At 50.7% G+C, this 18,674-nt stretch overlaps 9 protein-coding genes across 9 annotated transcripts; 6 read left to right on the top strand and 3 right to left on the bottom strand.

Moving 5' to 3' along the window:
* Positions 1–195: 195 nt before the first annotated feature.
* AUEXF2481DRAFT_36804 (uncharacterized protein) lies at positions 196–870 on the top strand. The gene has a single exon (XM_013491379.1). It carries the CDS (start codon positions 293–295, stop codon positions 803–805), a length of 513 nt encoding a protein of 170 aa, XP_013346833.1. The 5' UTR covers positions 196–292; the 3' UTR covers positions 806–870.
* An 870-nt stretch (positions 871–1,740) lies between these two features.
* AUEXF2481DRAFT_26683 (uncharacterized protein) lies at positions 1,741–2,634 on the bottom strand (the record flags this gene model as incomplete). The annotated part of the gene is made up of 2 exons (XM_013491268.1): positions 1,741–1,956; positions 2,032–2,634. The coding sequence occupies 2 exons, from the start codon at positions 2,632–2,634 to the stop codon at positions 1,741–1,743; spliced, it is 819 nt and encodes a 272-aa protein (XP_013346722.1).
* A 1,328-nt stretch (positions 2,635–3,962) lies between these two features.
* Positions 3,963–5,137, bottom strand: AUEXF2481DRAFT_26684 (uncharacterized protein; the record flags this gene model as incomplete). Its single annotated transcript, XM_013491269.1, has 3 exons — positions 3,963–4,799; positions 4,855–5,006; positions 5,065–5,137. 3 exons carry the CDS (start codon positions 5,135–5,137, stop codon positions 3,963–3,965), a joined length of 1,062 nt encoding a protein of 353 aa, XP_013346723.1.
* A 625-nt stretch (positions 5,138–5,762) lies between these two features.
* On the top strand, positions 5,763–6,396 carry AUEXF2481DRAFT_2262 (uncharacterized protein; the record flags this gene model as incomplete). The annotated part of the gene is made up of 2 exons (XM_013491175.1): positions 5,763–5,979; positions 6,038–6,396. The coding sequence occupies 2 exons, from the start codon at positions 5,763–5,765 to the stop codon at positions 6,394–6,396; spliced, it is 576 nt and encodes a 191-aa protein (XP_013346629.1).
* A 1,140-nt stretch (positions 6,397–7,536) lies between these two features.
* Positions 7,537–8,276, bottom strand: AUEXF2481DRAFT_26686 (uncharacterized protein; the record flags this gene model as incomplete). The annotated part of the gene is made up of 4 exons (XM_013491270.1): positions 7,537–7,655; positions 7,713–7,830; positions 7,894–7,939; positions 8,095–8,276. The coding sequence occupies 4 exons, from the start codon at positions 8,274–8,276 to the stop codon at positions 7,537–7,539; spliced, it is 465 nt and encodes a 154-aa protein (XP_013346724.1).
* Positions 8,277–9,082: 806 nt separating this feature from the next.
* On the top strand, positions 9,083–10,219 carry AUEXF2481DRAFT_46051 (uncharacterized protein; the record flags this gene model as incomplete). Its single annotated transcript, XM_013491460.1, has 3 exons — positions 9,083–9,493; positions 9,547–9,616; positions 9,669–10,219. The coding sequence occupies 3 exons, from the start codon at positions 9,083–9,085 to the stop codon at positions 10,217–10,219; spliced, it is 1,032 nt and encodes a 343-aa protein (XP_013346914.1).
* A 1,682-nt stretch (positions 10,220–11,901) lies between these two features.
* AUEXF2481DRAFT_2265 (uncharacterized protein) lies at positions 11,902–13,653 on the top strand (the record flags this gene model as incomplete). Its single annotated transcript, XM_013491176.1, has 2 exons — positions 11,902–12,766; positions 13,574–13,653. 2 exons carry the CDS (start codon positions 11,902–11,904, stop codon positions 13,651–13,653), a joined length of 945 nt encoding a protein of 314 aa, XP_013346630.1.
* An 883-nt stretch (positions 13,654–14,536) lies between these two features.
* Positions 14,537–16,205, top strand: AUEXF2481DRAFT_26689 (uncharacterized protein; the record flags this gene model as incomplete). Its single annotated transcript, XM_013491271.1, has 4 exons — positions 14,537–14,860; positions 14,932–15,421; positions 15,477–16,066; positions 16,122–16,205. 4 exons carry the CDS (start codon positions 14,537–14,539, stop codon positions 16,203–16,205), a joined length of 1,488 nt encoding a protein of 495 aa, XP_013346725.1.
* A 997-nt stretch (positions 16,206–17,202) lies between these two features.
* Positions 17,203–18,286, top strand: AUEXF2481DRAFT_26690 (uncharacterized protein; the record flags this gene model as incomplete). Its single annotated transcript, XM_013491272.1, has 2 exons — positions 17,203–17,411; positions 17,467–18,286. The coding sequence occupies 2 exons, from the start codon at positions 17,203–17,205 to the stop codon at positions 18,284–18,286; spliced, it is 1,029 nt and encodes a 342-aa protein (XP_013346726.1).
* Between the last annotated feature and the right edge of the window lie 388 nt (positions 18,287–18,674).

Genomic DNA, 18,674 nt, shown 5'->3' on the forward strand with positions numbered 1-18,674 from the left:
TTTGTTTTCTCTCCATAGCGATTTAGTAGCGATATCATGACCATCTATCAATTACAATAATTACGTTTTCAGCATTCAGCATCGAGCACCAAGACTCCGTATCTGGACCCTCGTTTCCCACGCACTCTTATCGCATGCACCTCTGACTCGACTTTTTGAGTCACACTTTGATCCTATAGTATAAACACAGCCAATGGTCTCTCCCTCACGATAGCACAACTCAATGTCAATTCTCTGTTCGTTCAGGAAACACGTCGCATCTCAATTAATCATCTCGTCGACGCATCGCAAAATGGCCAGCTCGGTCCCCACCAACAACGTCATAAAATCTTACCCACAGGGCACGATAGAGCTAGCCCAACACAACGATCTTGCCAGCATACACGATCTCATCACCACAGCCTATACGCCTTACATCGCTCGACTTGAAGGCAGGAAGCCAGCGCCAATGACTGCAGACTATGCTTCTCTGGTCACAGATTCGTCACTCTATATCCTTCGTCCTGCTGCCTCTCCTTCCACAATTGCGGGATGCATATCGCTCGCGCTGACTGAAGGAGGTGACGCTTTGGAGGTCAACAACCTAGCTGTTTCTCCGGCAGCGCAGGGCAAAGGGTATGGTAAAGTCTTCATGGCTTTTTCAGAAGAGCTTGCAAAGGACAAAGGCATCAACAAGCTAGAACTCTACACCAATGTCAAGATGGTGGAGAATCTGGCATTGTATAAGAAACTAGGGTATCAAGAGTTGGGAAGGTGGAGTGAGGACGGTTTTGAAAGAGTGTTCTTCAGGAAGGAAGTCTGGTAGATGGTCTTGATTTTCGTCAAAGTCTTCGCTTAATGGTCAATTCATTGTCAAGTTCATCATGTTTGTCATCGTCACTGCTCGCTGCTCCTCAGTTCTCATGTTTCGAGCGCAACAACCGCTTTCCGTGTATCACGCTTGACGCCGGCACTCCGTGGCCTATGACCTCATAGTTGTTGGAGTCTGTCACCCTGTCTGCTTCGAATACACCTTCGGTTTACCGCCATGCTTTCACTGCCAGGCTGTACGTGAGGTAGAGCATACTGCAAGTGTATTTGTAGACTTCCATATAGATCCGATTGGTCTCACTCACATATCGGCCGAGACAGCTCCAATCCCCGCATCATCTGGTCATCTGGTAATTCATTGAATTTCATTCCTTCTCAAATGCACTTTCCAGTCCTCGAGCATTCAAAACTCGAATTCGACCAAAACACCACAAGACAGGCCCGGATGGCCATAAAACTTGTAAGAAGCATGTCAGAGCATCTAATTTATGACCTGACATAGTTCTCGGTAGACTAAGTGTAATGGTACTGCTGAAATATCGTCGTCGACCTTGGAAAGTGTTGTAAGAAGCATCACCCTGTTCTCCCAGCCACCTCGGATTGTAAAGTCAAAAGTCGCACGAAAGTCTCACGATATTCCGCGCTGCCCAGCTCTAAGAGCTCCATGCCAGGTTAAATCTCTGATAATTCGTGATCAAGAGGGACAGAACGACGCTGTGAGAGGAGCCTGTCTCATAGGCCTATGAGACTGCATTGTTCTCTCGCTAGCACGGAGCGCATCTTTTCTCAACTTGAATCGCTCAATAATTGTGCCATCGGACACAACAAATGTGCTGTCCAATCTTCACCACTTGCGACACTAGCATCTCTTCGTCAATCCCGGATGGTCTTGTCAACCGATATGAAAGGTAGCAGACACCCAGCTACCTCTTATCCTCTAGCGACCCAAGCAGCTTCCTTGGCACAGATTTTGTACAACCTCGGCCATTCCAATCTCTTCTCCTCCTTCTTCTCCAACACGCTCATCTCAACAATGGTCAGTCTCTTCGGAGGATAAGGAGGTCGGAACGGCTGGATCAAAGACCTTTCTCTGAGGTGTCTAACCTGTACGCGGACGCCTGGGACAGGTTGACGCGCGTGTATTTCCTACAACACCCAGTGGAAGAACATCTTGTGACTGACATTATGCTGTATCATGTGTTGCTCGCAGGCTCTACGTACAGCAGTGACGAAACTCTCAATCCAAGCTACGGAGCAAATCGCAGGTCTTGCAGTCCACGCATCCATGTATGGTCCGAACACAAAGCTGCCAGTCTGGTTGGTGTTTGTAGGGTCCATGGTCAACGACGCACGAACAGTGACTTCACGGCAACGGTCTTTGAAGGACTCGATGCTAAAAGCCAGGCTTTTGAAACAAGAGAGCTCGATGTAAAGTTTGTGCACCCCAGCAAGCATTTCGTCAATGCCGACCAAATCGCGGAAGCAAGCCCAGAGAGCATTCTTGCCGATCATGACAAGACGTTCAGGGGAACGTAAAACAGGGGTGATGCCGTTGGTGAAGCTGACCTCCCAGAAACGACGGTAGGTAGCATGATGTATGTGGATCTGCAGAGTCGCGTTCTGCGTGAGCTGAGACAAAGCAACGCGACGAAAGCTTCGGTTCATCTGCAAGGGGGGACCGGGAAGAATCTGATGACGCTTATTTTCGAGGATGTAGACCAGGGTTTGATCAAGGAGCTCTGTTGGAAGTCTAGCGAGGCCGCGACGAATCGCTGCCATGGCCGCTGTCTGTCGAGGGATGGTTGTGATGTTGTGCCGTGACATGCTGGGACTGACCTAGTGCCGTTGGTGGTGAAGGCGGTGGACAGGATGGTTCAAGAGGCCAGAGTAACAAGACACATACCCCCCCATGCCCTCATGAATATCGGAACTCACGTCTGTGACTGTTCTGTCATGAGACGATAGAAGCAAGAACCATCAATTCGTGAAACAAGACTGATACGGAACATGACAGAATATCCGATCGACCGACGGCCTGGACCAGGTCCATCCGGGAGCATTGTCTTAATCTACATGCAGCATAACACTCATCTGTTCATGCTCAATGCACTCTATGATTATTCACGAGCGACTCTTCGAATGACCAAACAGCGGGTGTCTTAAGCAAACAATGACCCCTTCGGAAGTGGCCTTGCACGGATGAGGAGCAGTGATTTTTTCTGCTATCCTGTAGCGAAAGGGAAGGAACGTCGAAGTCGTCAGCGACTAGATACCGTCTCAGCAGGTAATCTAAGTAGGTCGCGTGTGCTGCAGCAGACTCTTTCTCATCAAGTTTCTAGTGCACAGGAGATTCTCCGACGACGTCAAAGCTGTAGATATGCTTGACAAGCGCAAGGGCAATATCTTCATCATGATCCTCGATGGTGTAGTTGCTGATGGCGGCAAAGGGGCTATAGAAGACTTTGAGCAAGACTCTTGACGTTTGGGCTAGCGCGGATGTGTGACCATAGATCTCTGTTCCTCTCGGAAAGCGTATAGTGACATCTGATCTGATGGCATTGTTGAAAAGTTTTTGTAGCAAGTCAGGCTGTACAAGCTGCTCTTGCTCTAAATCATCGTAGGTTCCCCACATATCCGTCGCGAGTCGGCAAGAAGAGGTTCTTAGGACTACGTCTGAGTGCGGTTCGGGAAATTGGGTGTGTCTTCAGACTCCCGTCATCTGGCCTACTTTGGAGGGTTTTTTGGATATTTTCTCAGAACGTGAGCTGTGAGTTGAGAAGTCGAATCTGTCTTGCGCATGTCCTTTATTCTTGCTCCGGCGCGACTCAACCAAACATCCGTCATGGACGAGAGCGTGAGTCGAACATGTTCATGTGATTGACGCACAGCGGAAGGAGCGTAGTCGTACCAACAAAACGACAATAGCACCCAACACCTTCTAAGCCTCAGAGCCTTCTGACGATATTGACCGTCGAGCGTACAGCGTAGGACCAGTGTTGTGCCGGTGGATTCAGAGGTCAAGGTACATCGATTGGCGAAATGTCTAGCGTTTGCGACCATGTTGAGCCGTCTTCTCATTGTACGCGTATCTTACACCCAACCCAGTAGGCCTTACATCCCTTTTCCAGCATGCCAAAGTATTCTCCACAAGTCTATTCCAAAGATCTGCCTCTATCTTCCTCCTCAATGACCTCTTCGTAATCTTCTTCGTCATCCATACTTCTGTAAATGAAAAATTGGGCAAAGACACCAAAGTCGAGGAAGAGCGTGCCCAAGCTACCAAGGATCCAGCTGAGGTTGACCAAGATATATCTGCCGTAGATTGCGCTAGCCTCTCCAGGTCTGCACTTTTGACCGTGCTTGCCGTGGTGGCAGATGGGGTTGAATGCGAAAATGCTGAGGACGTAGGTCAGATTACCGATGCAAGCGAAAAGGAAGAAGAGAGCGTTGAGACCCTCAGTGCTCTTGCGGCGGTAGTTGAGCAGGAGTTGAGGGACGCGACTGCCGAGGTAGAGTGCAGCGCACAAGTAGCCAAAGACTTGACCAACAATATTGAAGTGGAGGTTATCATTCTGCTGCTCCTCAGTCTCGCCGCCGCTGTTTGATGAAGGGCTGAGGTAATAACCAGCGATACCAGCTGCAACGACAAGAACAATCGCGGTCAGGTTGAAGAGCATCTTCTGCACGATGGAACGTTTGGCCGATCTTGGTCTTTGGATCTTGGGGACAGGGTGCATGGGATTGGCAGGTGACATGTGAACACCATCGTTCACGAAACGCTCGCCGAAAGAGGACGCAGAGCGTGTGCGAGGAAGATCGCTAGTACCATTTCCGTTGGCTGAGAGAAGTCCAGAGCGCTCGTTGGGGGTCTCCTCCTCCACGTCCGAAGGCTTGACGGGCTTAGGATCTCTGAAGTGGAATCCGCGGTAGTAGAAGCATTGTGCCAGTAACACGATATCCGCGAATGTGTAGTAGATAGCCAGAATGATCTGAAAAGAACATAAGCTTTGTTTCCAATTTCACACGTCAAATGTTCCGACTGACCATTGTGGGAAGGACTCTCTGCATGACAGCACCAATGATATTGGCGAAGTCTCCAAGAAGCCATATAATGACAAATTCTATACTCAAACCCTCAGCGCTACTGCGTCTGAAATTCTCAATGATCTGAGGCGAAAAGACGACCACCCAGCAGGCTAGAATCATATTAGCGACAGTCTTGGTGGAACAATTGACGAACAAGGCAAAACTCACCAATGGAGATGCTCCCCATAATGCCACTGATGGCCTCAATATCGAGGTTATACCCAGCCGACGGCGGAAACATGATCGCGTGCCTATCACAATATCCTGACAGAATTGATAGAAAAAACAGCAAAGAGTGAACTTTACTGCTAGCGATGGTTGGATGGTGTTCAGCGAATCAAAGTCCAATGCCGGCCTTGTAGTTGGTCGTGGGGAATTCTCTGACGTTCAGGGTGGCTTGAGTCATAAAAGATGACGCTGTTTGTGATCCTTGCACAATTTATGTAACAATTTATGCAGCTTTCGAGCATTGTTTAGATGCGAGATCAGCATCTTGCTCAGTTTCGTGATATCAAAGAGTGTTTGATGCTGGCGAGGGATGAATACTTTCAAGCTCAGAGCACAGCCGAAAGTCATGTCCTGCTTTCGAGGATAAGATGCAACATAATTTGATCTGCATGCGGGCATGGGACGGAGTAGATTTAATCTCCTTTTCCATCCTTTTCTCTCATCTATCAGATACCAACCCCGCATTTTCAGCATCTGCTCCCAAAGAAATCTTTCCCAAAAGTTTACCATCTGAACCACCTTGATATTTCTGCCAAAAGTACACCAATTTCCTGCACTAGAGCTTCCTACCACGTCCCAAACCAGGCTTCTGCGATTCATCATTCATCTACCCAGCTGCCCACCATACAACAGTCAACATGGCATCCGGAAAAGCAGCCAGAGTTCAACTCAGCGATGACGAGGTCGACGATATTCTCTACCTGACCCGCACAAACGAGAGTGCGGAACTCCAGCAATATCTCGGTCAACTCTCCCAACAACACAACTGCAGTATCGCTGCTCTGCTCGAAAGCACCGTCGACGAGGACAATGGCAACACACCTTTCCACTACTGCGCCGCGAATGGCTCCGCTGGTAAGACATTCGTTTAGAAGACCCTAGTGGCAGAATGTGTACTGACAGTGGGTTCCAGATCTCCTTAAAACGCTCTCATCGCAACTGGACCCCTCGACGAAAACTGAAGTCTTGAGTCGCAAAAACGAGGCCGGTAACACAGCATTGCATTGGGCATCCGTAAATGGTCACGTCGAAGCCGTAAAGGCCTTGATCGACGGTGGTGTGGACGTATGGGTCAAAAACGCTGCTGGACACCTTCCCGTCTTCGAGGCCGAACGCGCAGAAAAGGACGAGGTTGTCGCAACATTGTTGATTGCTGGTGGAAAGGAAGACGAGGAGAAGTCAAGAGCAGAAGAGGGTGAGGCCACCGAGGATGACAAGGCTGATGTCGAAGGCGTGACGAGTCAGATGGGCGAGTCGAGCTTGGAGAAGTGAGCAATAGAAGCTGCTTCGATCGGATTTACATGATACCCTGCTAGAGCAACGAACACAAGACGTCGCTCTGTCTATGCTCCGTGGTGACTTTGGAAGCGGCGCAAGAACTATCACTCCAAAGCACGCAAGCACACTTCAGACACCCTGAGCTTCTGCGAAGCACGCACTAGAGAAAGCCAGGCACGTAGAGACATAAACGATGGACTTAGTCTGCAAAACTACATAGATTCTAACATGAAATATCACACGATTCTCAAAACTTGTCTCCAGGTAGACTTTCAAAGGCATGTTGATGTGTATCCTGGCTACTTTTCTGGAAAGGTTCGATGAACGTATATATCCATCGATCGAAGTATTGTTCTTGCGATGTCCCAAAGACCACTGTGTTACAACATTGGAGGTCAACGTTAACCTGTAGACATGGTATACACGTTTTCGTAGCAGACATATACTATTGGTAACATCAACTACCGCAGCACAGAACAAAGCAGATCAGTTCTTAGCTCAGAACACAATCGCATGGCTGATTTATATCGTGCGTATCGTCACTGCTTCACCAGACTGTGAACTCAGTCCGCATAACGATGTCGAGGTAAGCCGAGTCTGGTCCTCTTCATCTAACTTACTATGCACGCGTGCTCGGTTGCACTCCCTAGCGGCGCAGTTGGTTTGTATCACTGTGGCCAATATGTCTAATGTGATGGTCGATCTCTCTTTCAAAAGGAGTCAGAGCTCTTCGAAGCCGGATGTGCTGGTAAGTGTTTTTTTTAGTATAGACTGCTCTTCTCGATACTAAGACAATGGCGATTATCGTGGAGAGAGGACAGCTTCCTGCAATGTTTTAGAAAGCTTCCATCGCTACAGGTACCGCTGGATGTTGACGAGACCTGCCTTTTCGGTAGTGCAATTCTTGAATAAGATTCAATGTGATGCTGAAGAAAGACAAAGCATATATGAGACAATGTACATTGCTGTAGGTGAGGTACAGGATTTCCAAGGGGCAGCCTCTTTGGACTTTGGAGCGCATCTGAAGCAAAGAAACAATACATTTCATCTTTCGTCTCCTACAAGCGTTCGAGCCTTTTTAGTGGAATGGCGTTGATGATTTCTCCTCTATCGACAGGTCGAAGCATGATTAATTTACGAGGTCTCGGGGTACATGGCCTCTCTAAGCTCGACACCGAGTTCTGACCTGAGGCTCTCGAGCTCGGTAAGGTACTCGTCGTACTGAGCCTGGTTCTCGACCTTGGCCTTGATGCCTGTAGGAGTATTTTGTCAGCATGACGAGCGTGTTTTGTCGTAGGAATATGACGCACCCTCGAAGATTCTGACAGCAGTGGGGAAGTCGTTGACCCTGCGGGCGGCCTTGAGGGCGGCGACAATGACCGAAGGGGCGGGGACAAGATCGTAGGCGAAGGCGTTGTTCAAGTTACGCTGTTGGTGGATCCGGTTAGAGACGGACGTGTTTGAAGACGTAGATCAGCAGTGTGGAAGTACCTGGAGCTCGAAAACATCCTGAACACCCTCGAATTCCTTCTCGTATCTGCATTGAATATGGAGTCAGCAACTGACTAGGACTGGTCCGTATATGGTGGTCGAGAGGAGCGGAAGTTCGGAAGCGGTTGATCGTCATAAAGGCTCCGGTGGACGCCAGCAAGATGATGGAATGTTCGGTGCTAGGGCGTGGAATGGTCTCACCTGGCGGTGAACTCCTCGAAGCTCTCCTCGTGGTGAGGGTCGTGTGCGTCAACGTCGGCACGCTTGATGCTGGCGACGCTGAAAGTTCTGGCCTGGTTGAGACGCTGGATGCGCGATGCGACCTGGATACGGGGCTGTGCGGGGGCGCGAACGGCGCGGGCGGCGACACGGAAGAAGGACATTGTGCGTTGGAGGTGAGACGAGTATCGAGGAGGGAGAATTGAGTCGACGGTGAGACAGAGCAGACAGTCGGAGCGAGGCAGCTTTGCATGACCTGTAATCCGCGACGCCGTGAGTGGTTGGCCCGTGCCCTGTCCAAGAAACAAGCCTCATCATGACCATCACCTGAGGTTACCGCCCTGACCCTGTTCGACACCACCATCTCCTACATTACACCCACCGACCCACCGACCCTCTGAATCATTCTTCCAGTTCTTCCGAAGTCTGTCACAAGTGCATTGATATATTCCATGTATCCCATTCGAGATGAACCTTGTATTGGCCGCATTCGCTAGGCACGGACAATCGTGCAGTGTTTGTATGGACAGCGCGTTGTGTTTTGGTCGATTGTCATGCCCGGTACCTGCATATCCTACTGCAGAATACCAGTCGCACAAAATGAACAATATCAGTCACCCTCTCTTCTGCCTACAAACGTCTATTGTCACTTCCAAATACGGGACTGCTTGCGAATAGTTACCAAGACATTATACACGCTCCTCCAGAATCCAAATGACCACCACCGCCAAGACCAGACCTCGGCTGCCCCAAGTTGTGTTGAAAGAATAATTTCCCGACCTCCTTTATAATGTAAGCTTCCTCCTTCCCAACGCCCTGCACCCCGTCTCCAGGTCCAATTCTTGTCTTCTTCGCTCCGGTAATCCTGTCATTACCTTTCTTGTCCTTCCTTTGCTGGCCGTAGGCCTTGTATCTTCCTTTCCAAAGCTCCCGCTCTGAACACGTCTCAAGCCGTCAAGTACCGACAACAATGTCTACACCCGAATGGATCCGCTACGGCGCGCCCACTCTTGACCGTCCCTTCGGTCTCGAGCTGTGGCCCATCTTCGAGAAGGCCTTCACCTCGATCAAGGGCTACAAGCCCCAGGACTTCCGCTTTGTCCCCGGAAAGACCCCTATGGCTACCTTCAAGGAGACGGCCACCATGCTCGTCTGCTACTACATCATCATCTTCGGCGGCAGAGAGTTCATGCGTGGTCGCGAGCCCTTCAAGCTCAACTTCTTCTTCAAGGTCCACAACTTCTACCTCACCCTGATCAGCGGTCTTCTCCTGGTTCTGTTCGTCGAGCAGCTCCTGCCCGAGATTGTCAGAAACGGCGTTTTCCACGCTGTCTGCGCTTACGAGGGCGGCTGGACCGACAAGCTCGTTGTTCTCTACTACGTACGTTCCGCTGCTTCCGCGACAACAGGAACGCGCTTACTGACAGATTGCAGCTCAACTACCTCACCAAGTACCTCGAACTGATTGACACTTGCTTCCTTTTCCTCAAGAAGAAGCCTCTGAGTAAGCGCGCCTTATCTGCATGTCCAATTGCTCCAGCTAATTCAGTTTCCAGCTTTCCTCCACACCTACCACCACGGCGCCACCGCTCTCCTCTGCTTCACCCAGCTCCTCGGTCACACCGCAGTCTCATGGGTTCCCATCACTCTGAACTTGACCGTCCACGTCGTCATGTACTGGTACTACTTCCAGGCCGCACGTGGCATCCGCATCTGGTGGAAGAAGTACATTACCGTCATGCAAATCCTCCAGTTTGTCATCGATCTCGGCTTCGTCTACTTCGCCTCGTACACCTACTTCACCTTCAGATACTTCCCCAACATGCCCAACATGGGTATTTGCGCCGGTGAGGAGTTCGCCGCCTTCGCTGGTATGGCCATCCTCAGCTCTTACCTCTTGCTCTTCCTCTCCTTCTACGCCGCTACCTACAAGAAGCCCACGAAGAAGGGTCGCAACCGCGCCACCAGCGCTCTGGTTGAGATGAAGGACGAGAAGGTCCCCACTGTTGGCGAGGCTAGAAGAAGATTCAGCGGTGGTGAGGCCCACTTCACTGGCCGTGACGGAACCACCCCCAACGGTCGCGTAACTAGAAGCCGCAAGGCATAAATGCATCAAAGTATGCATGCCAGCGCCTGACGGTTTGCGATGATTGCTCACATGCAACCGTCTTGAGATGTGTAGGTGAATATACGACATCTCAACCACATTTTGAGAAATAGGCAGAGATGCTTATATGCGGATAAAGGGCACGATCGTCAGGGAATGCTGTCCCCGAGCCTATCGTTGCCCAATCTGTTTGGCCTTTTGCGATGTTTGGCCAATTTTCCGAGCATCTTGCCCTGAACAAGCAAGAGCTCACTTCATTACTTCTTTGTAATTTCTCTAGGGCCCCGGTTTTCAAAAACGAAAAGGAGTACAGGTTCGACATGATTGATTGTAAAAAGAGAATACAAGAATACAGAAGAGACAGGGTCAACGCGTCATGCTCGCTGTATGATAGAATCATGTAATCAAAGAACGAGAAAAAGAGTCATAATCATTTATCAGTATACACTTTGATCTACTCAACAAGTGACACTGCCTAGTACTCTAATTTCTTTTGCGGCTGGACGAGTCTCTGAGGAGTAAATCGTCGCGTGCTCTGATGGGGTGCAGGGTGCAGGGTAACAGCCTGCATCTGGTAGCTTGAAGGGATTGAGGGTCTGCAAACTTGGGTAGCTTCCAAGACATGTCTTCCTCAAGATTCTCCGTTGCCGGCGTACTACTCTTTTAGCTTTGTGTCCCCGTCATTGCAGAAAGTGGTGTGTAGAGCCCATGACACGATTAGGTTTTACGATCAGATCCGGATAATGTGTTGAGAGCCGGACCCTTTCCCATTCTGAACAAAAGGCTTGAGATGATATCCGGTTTGCGGAATGATCCTCCGTTCTCTCGACAAGCGGTGAAGGAAGGAGATGTTTGAACAGAAGGAGTGCGGCATCGAGACAAAGTCAACCGTGCTGCCGATGAGATGTACATGATTGCCGTTCGCAGCCGAAAGATGAGCACCGTTTCAACTGCAGTAGACACGGGATATATCTTCTGGAACAAGAGGTGGGAAGAGGGAGACAAAGACACACGACACTATCATCGTGCTTCTAGAAGTCGGACCATGTGTCTGACTTGAAGCCTCGGCTTGTCCATCAAGTCTCGAGATTTATGGACAGTGAACAGAAGCTAGAACTGACAAACATGATGATGTGAGGACTCGAGAGGACGATGGTGAGAAACGGCTCATATGACGGTGTCTGTACTCGATACCTTTGGTCTAGACAACAGGTGATCTGAATATATCTGTTGGTTGGGGATGCCGGCTGGAATGGAAAGTTGAACAGCCATGACCCGGTAGCCACATTCCCAGTAACCCTGAAAGTATGGTCCCCTATGTAACAAGAAGACGGGATAAGACAGCCCTAATATAGGGCATGTACCTGAGGAGGGTGACTACAGTATCTATAGGAAAAGAAGGTTGGCTGTTTGCATGCAGGTTGGTGATGGTGAGGCTGACGTTGACTTTTCAGATCAAGATGCCGAGGCGCAGATGCGGCAGGCGTTGCTCCGACCACCGACACAACTATTCTCGCCGCAAACCGGCGGACTTGAACATTGCTGCTCTCATTCACATCATCGTCACACCACGACAACCGTTGCACACACCTGCTATTTGCTGGTTAAATGCGCCCGTGCCAATAGCATAAGCAGCATCTGTCATAACTAACACATTTCTAGCACACTTGTCCACGCTAGTCATGGCAGAAGCACAAGATCAAGCACCCCAAGTCGAACTTGCGACAGCGCCGGAGCACCAGGATGTGCAAGAAGCATCCGAACACACCCTTACATCTCTCACACCACAACTGGAGAGCCCTCCCTCTCAAGAAGGATCCGAGGAGGGTGAGATGGCCGACACAGAGGGGGCCCCTACAGACGGCGATGCGCCGCCGCTACCTGATGAGCCATTGCCTGACGATGCTCCGCCTCTTCCTGACGAGCCTCTACCTGCCCCGGTCCAGGAAGATGATGGCTGGTCAGCTCAGCTGGACCCCACTACAGGATGCTGGTACTTTCTCAATAGCTACACTGGCTTGTCGCAGTGGGAGAACCCGCGTATCCCGACCAACATTCCAAGTCAACAGTATGCCCCAGGCACTGGCCCGACATCACAAGCTCCTGGTACCGAAGCTGTCACAGCACCTCCGCCTCCTCCAAGAGAGCCATACTTGGGCTACAATCCAAAGATACATGGTGACTTCGACCCGAATGCAGACTACGCAAAGTGGCATGAGGAACACCAGACGGAAGAGTGGGCCGCATCGGAAGCTGCTCTGGCACAACAACAACAACCAACTGCAGCATTCGAGCAGGCTGGCACTTTCAACCGCTTCACAGGAGCTTTCCAAGCCGCCGACAAGGGCGCGGAAAACCACAATGATGAGAACAAGTCAAAGCGCCAGTTGAATGCCTTCTTTGACGTAGATCGCGCTGCCAACGCTCATGAGGGTCGCTCTCTCAAAGCAGAGCGCGCCAATCAAAAGCTGAGCAAGAAGCAAGTCAAGGCCTTTAATGAGTCGCGACGTGCCAAGAAGGAACAAAAGCGCCGCGATTTTCTCATGAGTTGAAGGGTTACAATTGCGCCGAGAGGACGTAGTGAGTGTCAGATGCGTGACCTTTTTGTGCGTGTACAGTACTACCATTTACCGAGCAGACTCTGCTCGCCTACAACGGCTGTATTCTGACTATTACGACTAACATGATCACTCAGCAGGATGAACTATGGACGGAGATGTTTCTACTTTGCTTCTAGCAAAACGGGCGTCTCGAGGCTAGGAAGGACGGACGGCGTTGAGGACCACTGGAATCATCTTTTGATTCCTCTCACCGATTTTCATAACTTGATTGCATATCTCTCTGCGTCGGTCGGTGTGTATATCGCGATCGCTTGCTGCTTTGGTCGAGCCTCGTCTCGGTGACAAGCGCGAAGTAGGCATTGCAGAGCATAATAGATACAAGCGGGTTGGGGAAGAGAGAGAGAGAGAGAGAGAGAGAGAGCACCCACATGTCATGCGATTTCCCAGGGTGCGCTCGAGCCTCTTACACCTCCACCTCGCCAAAATACAAAAGAGAGTCCACTTCCAACACCCACAATTCATATATATCGGCTCCCGAAACCGTGAAACCGCGAATATATCTACACAACGACGTCCGCCTAGATGTTACGTGTACGATAGCTCGCTCGTCATTCTGTACAGGTGTTCACCCGCACCTCGGTAGTGCACCACTCGATGCATCAAGTTATATTGAGAGGCTTTCACAATTGCCCATTGAGCGCGAGTGCCATCTTAGCTAGCGTCAACGGCTCACAAGCGTGGAGAGGAAGGAAAGGGTTTCGGTCGTTAGTGCTTGGTACTGAGTCAGTCTCAGAAGTCTACTTCGCTTCGTTTCGTCCGGAGCAGCTCTCACGACCAATGGACATGTACAACGATCAAGTGGCAGAATTTTGATGATGGTCTCCCCCTACAGCTGCCAAAGCTAGATCGACTACTCTTCTCCTTGACCCTGCGCGTGGTCATGCCTCTGATGGCTTTTGGTGACTTGCATGGCTATAGATCATCAGGTACATACAGCGAGGGCACACAGCGGTCTTTCCAGATTGCGTTAAGCAAAGATCCGGCCCGCTGCTGCCGAGTCACTCATGGGCCCGTTCTCCCCAAAGCCAATGCTCGCTCGCAAGGAGCAACTCCTGCGCTCTGCCCTTTCCCTGCCGAATGGTAGTGTAGCCGGGCCGTGAGCGATCAACGGGTGTGGAAATGTTTCAATCAGGATCACTGTTCCGATGATGCCCTCTCGTGACTGTGAAGCTGGTTGCTGATGTAGTGCTCGTGCGGACAAGAAGAATTGGGTCGCGTGAAAGACGTTGCTCGTTGGATTAGTTCTGGAACGGATTGCGGTATCTTCGCTCGTGCAAGCGCAGATCCGGCATCCAGGTCGTTAAAATTGTTCCAACGAGAACGCCGCAGTCTGCTTCCTAAAAGACGCCACTAGCCAAAGTCCCCGCGGACCAGACTGGGCAGCAGTAGTCTCCACCACGCATTTCTCTTAGTTATCCCTACTTTCTACTTTTATCCGCAAGTGTCCCGTCCTCTCTTGTCCTTTTTTCGCTTGCTGGAGCTGTGATAGCAAAGGACTCGACGAAACCTGAGATATCTGACAATTGAATCTGACCTGACTCTGCTTCTTGAATCCGAGCCCTCGAAGCTGAAACATCTCACAATTCTCGACCAACTTTCTTCTTCCCCTCCATCTATCTTCCAGAGCAAGCCACCTCGCGCTGCGAGCTGCACTCTCCTGCCTCGACGGTAGTGTTACACCGAGACAGTCGACACAATGGGCCTTTTTAGTCGCAAGGACAAGAAGTCGGCAGCAGATTCAGACAGAGGCCATGGATCAGAAGCTGGTTCCATTCACAAGTCGCCAGCCAGCAAGCCCATGAATGGTAATCCCTCGGCCACTGCTTCTCTGCCACACGTTCCGCTTCCCAGAGCCCCCGATCCAACTCTCAATCCCGCTGCCTACTTGCGCAGCATCTATGCCGTGCGCGAGAGATCAAAGTATGTGCTCGAGCTTGCTAAGCGCAACAAGACAAAGCACTTTGATGTCGACATGACCAAGTTCGCCGACACTGCACGCTTCGTTGTTTCAATCATTAACGTAAGTTTTCCATGCTCAGGCAGAAAAGTCAAAAGCGTCTTTCGAGCCTCCATCTAACGCTTAGCCGATAGAGAGATTACGCTCCCGACTACGCTTCAATTCCCCCACATGGCCGTTGGCAGCACTTCGAGATTGGCGGCAGACCCAGAGTTGACCAGCTCATGGCAACATGGCCCAAGACGGTCAACGACCAGGAGCGCACCCGTAGACTCATCGACCTCTTCCTCGTGTCTGTCTTGTTGGACGCTGGTGCAGGCACAAAATGGACCTACAAGAGCAAGGAGTCGGGCAAGATGTACAGACGCAGCGAAGGTCTCGCAGTTGCCAGTCTGGAGATGTTCAAAGCTGGTGCATTCAGCAGCAACCCCAATGAGCCATGTCAGGTCGACAGCGCTGGTTTGAAGAAGATCAATGCACAATACCTAGCAAAGGGCCTGCAAGTCACAGAACACAACCCTCTTGCTGGTCTGGAAGGCAGAGCGACTCTCCTGGTCAAGCTTGGAGACGCTCTTCAGAACCAGGACATCTTCGGCATTGAGGCCAGACCTGGCTACCTTCTTGGTGAGCAGAGAGCGAAACGCTGAAATCCTGCAATTGCTAACAATCTGCCTCTCAGATTACCTCCTCTCACATCCTTCCACTCAAGCCTCATCGGTACCCGTCGTCCCATTGCCAACACTCTGGAATGCTCTTGTTGATGGTCTTGCCCCTATCTGGCCTTCGACGCGCACTCAAGTGGATGGTGTCCCAATCGGCGATGCATGGCACTGTAATGCAATGCCCTCGGCGACGAACGCCCCGTGGGAGAAAATCATTCCTTTCCACAAGCTGACTCAATGGCTCTGCTATTCACTCATGGTTCCTATGACCAAGCTCATGCACGTACACTTTGCTGGTACTGAGCTTCTTACTGGACTACCGGAATACCGCAACGGCGGTCTTTTAATCGACACTGGACTTCTTACCCTCAAGCCCGCAGACGCTAAGCGCGGTCTTGAGCAATACCAGATCAACGCCATGAAGCAAGGACAACCCAACATGGAGGTCGTGCCCATGTTCAGCGTGGACGACGACGTAATCGTGGAATGGCGAGCATTGACAGTCGGCTTCTTGGACGAGCTATGCTTTGAAGTCAACTCTCAGCTTGGACTTGTAGGCAGCAAGAAGCTGAGTCTGGCACAGGTTCTCGAAGCTGGCACATGGAAGGTGAGCAAACAGGAGGGAGCAGACAAACACAAAAGCACTAGCTAACACACAACAGGCCGGCAGAGAGATCGCAGAGGTCTCGAGACCCAACACCAAGGAGCCGCCAATCATGATTGTGTCCGACGGCACAGTCTTCTAATGATACCCCTACACCGCAGGCCAGGTCGTTTTATTCCCTTCGATTGTCGAGCATCATTCATATTTCCATTCTCACGGCGGAGACATTGTATCTTCTTCTTCTCTTACTTTCACTTCTAATGATTCCCTTTGTTCATATTCTGATCCGTCTTTTCTTTCCCCGTTTTGTGCTTCTGTTGTTTCATGCACCATATCCACCCCAGTCTTCTCTCTCAGACGGCAGTACCTTTGTTCATAGACTACTTCACCACACCACACCTACAAACCGAAGCAACCCACACGAGCGCCAAAGGAAGCTCTGAAACACCAAAAAGCAAGGAAAAAGCAGAATCCTAGGGGAGAAGCTTTCACAGCGCATAAAAGCTTCCATACTCTGCATATAGATATTGATGAAATGAGAAAAAGGTGGAGGTTTCAGTTCTGTCACAAAACATGACGATTAGATCATGAATCATCACACATCTACAAAGTACTCCGCAGAGCTTTTACGGAAAGTCTAACGTATAGGACGTGTCAGGGTGACGAGGTTTCAAAGGCTAATATATCCTCAGCGCTTTTTTTTCGAATGTGCTATACACATCACCGGACCGAGAGTAGAGAGCCGCATAGCTAAGCATAGATTTGGAGAGCACACTACCCCTCCATCTGTGTAATCGTGTTTGACTGGTCGTATCGTGGGTAGATCTGTCGGCTTGTGAGGCCAGAACCGAGCGGACTCAGCCCCTGATCCTTCTTCGTATTCGAAGCGAATCGATTTTCATCGGAGTCGACATGTTTTGGTGGTTGAGATGCCAGGGTTGGCGAAGCTTAAGTTTTGATTACCTCTTGTTGATGTGGTTGTCTTGTTTGATCATGTCTCTCGGTACAAGATAAGAGCGCGGAAGGCCCGTGCATCAAGTATGCGGTAATGGCATCCTTCCTTATCGGACCTCTCTTGGCCGAGGCAGCGCGTCAAAACACCGTCACGATTCGGCCATACACACACGTCAAGGGTCAAGATGCTAAGCTCGGGGTCAGCGCGGAGGCAGAAGCAGCGCAAGGTGCTGCTGATGGGCAAGTCGGGCGCAGGCAAGTCGTCGATGCGCTCGATTGTCTTCAGCAACTACGTGGCCAAGGATGTTCGGCGACTGGGAGCTACCATCGATGTCGAGCACAGTAACATTCGGTTCATGGGCAACCTCATGCTCAACCTGTGGGATTGCGGAGGGTGAGTTGCTCATTCGTTTCTAGACCAAAACAGGACTGACGATTGATTGCGACAGACAGGACGGTTTCACAGAGTCGTATCTCACCAACCAGCGGTCAAGCGTCTTCGCATCCGTCGCCGTGCTCATCTTCGTCTTCGATGTCGAGTCCCGCGAGTTCAATGCCGACCTCATCAACTATGCCTCGATCGTCCAAGCCCTCCGCGAGAACTCTCCCCAAGCCAAGATCTTTGTGCTCATCCACAAGATGGACTTGATCATGTCCAACATGCGCGACCACGTCTTCGCAGAACGCAGCGACGCAATTCGTCAGATCAGCATCGAGCACGGCTTTGGCGGAGACCAACAGGATGCTGGCAAGGACGTCGACTTTTGGGGCACAAGTATCTGGGACCAGAGCTTGTACAAGGCCTGGACTCAAGTCATCTACTACTTGGTGCCCAATGCTGGCGCAATCGAAGACCTACTGCGCCAACTTGCCGACGTCATTGATGCCCACGAACTCATCCTCTACGAACGCACCACTTGTCTCATGGTCACCCACGTCTCACGCCCCTACGAACGAGAAGGCAACCCGCACCCCGATCGCTTCGAGCGTCTATCCTCCATCCTCAAATCTCACAAGCACTCTGTTGCAAAACACACTGGCATGCCCGCTGGATCAGCCAACTTTGCCGAGCTTCAAATCAAGACTGGCGAGTTCATGTTCTTGATCACTCGCCTTAGTGAGAACACAAACTTGGCTGTCGTAATGGGTAGTGGCGAGGCCATGTACAACGCTGCCAGAATAAACATTGCAAACGCACGCGACAAGTTCGCCGAGCTCGACATTGCGAGCAAGAGCCGCGAGAAGCAGGAAGTCCAGAGCGGCCGATGATGCTTCGAGAACAGCTGCCTTTTGCTCGTTGGAACGGAACATCCACTTCTGGACATGTTCTCGTGTCGGACATCTTCTGACACGCGTCTCGATCTGCCACTTCTCTTCCCCCTTTTTACCTTTTCACCTTTTTGCTGTCCCGTTTCGCTCAAGATACCCACAAATCTTCCACCTCTCTTGGTTGGCTCTTCTCGCTACATGTAACATACCTAGAGGAAAAGCATAACTTTAGTTCTCTTAGACTTTGCTCTTCTTACACGCCGGCGGCCGTTTTGTTGTCCGTTTCTTGCCGCACGAGGCGTGGAAGCTTGTTCAGAAGTGTGGTTAAAGTTCGGCCGTTCGACTTCAAGTGTCGCGGCTTCGATCTTTCCTTTTTTCACATTCCATG

The sequence above is a fragment of the Aureobasidium subglaciale genome, assembly GCF_000721755.1.
Source record: "Aureobasidium subglaciale EXF-2481 unplaced genomic scaffold scaffold_3, whole genome shotgun sequence".
Classification (NCBI taxonomy): Eukaryota; Fungi; Ascomycota; class Dothideomycetes; order Dothideales; family Saccotheciaceae; genus Aureobasidium; species Aureobasidium subglaciale.

Bases quoted from the DNA above. Each gene is read 5' to 3' on its own strand.
- AUEXF2481DRAFT_36804 (XM_013491379.1), top strand. From the start codon at position 293: ATGGCCAGCTCGGTCCCCACCAACAACGTCATAAAATCTTACCCACAG.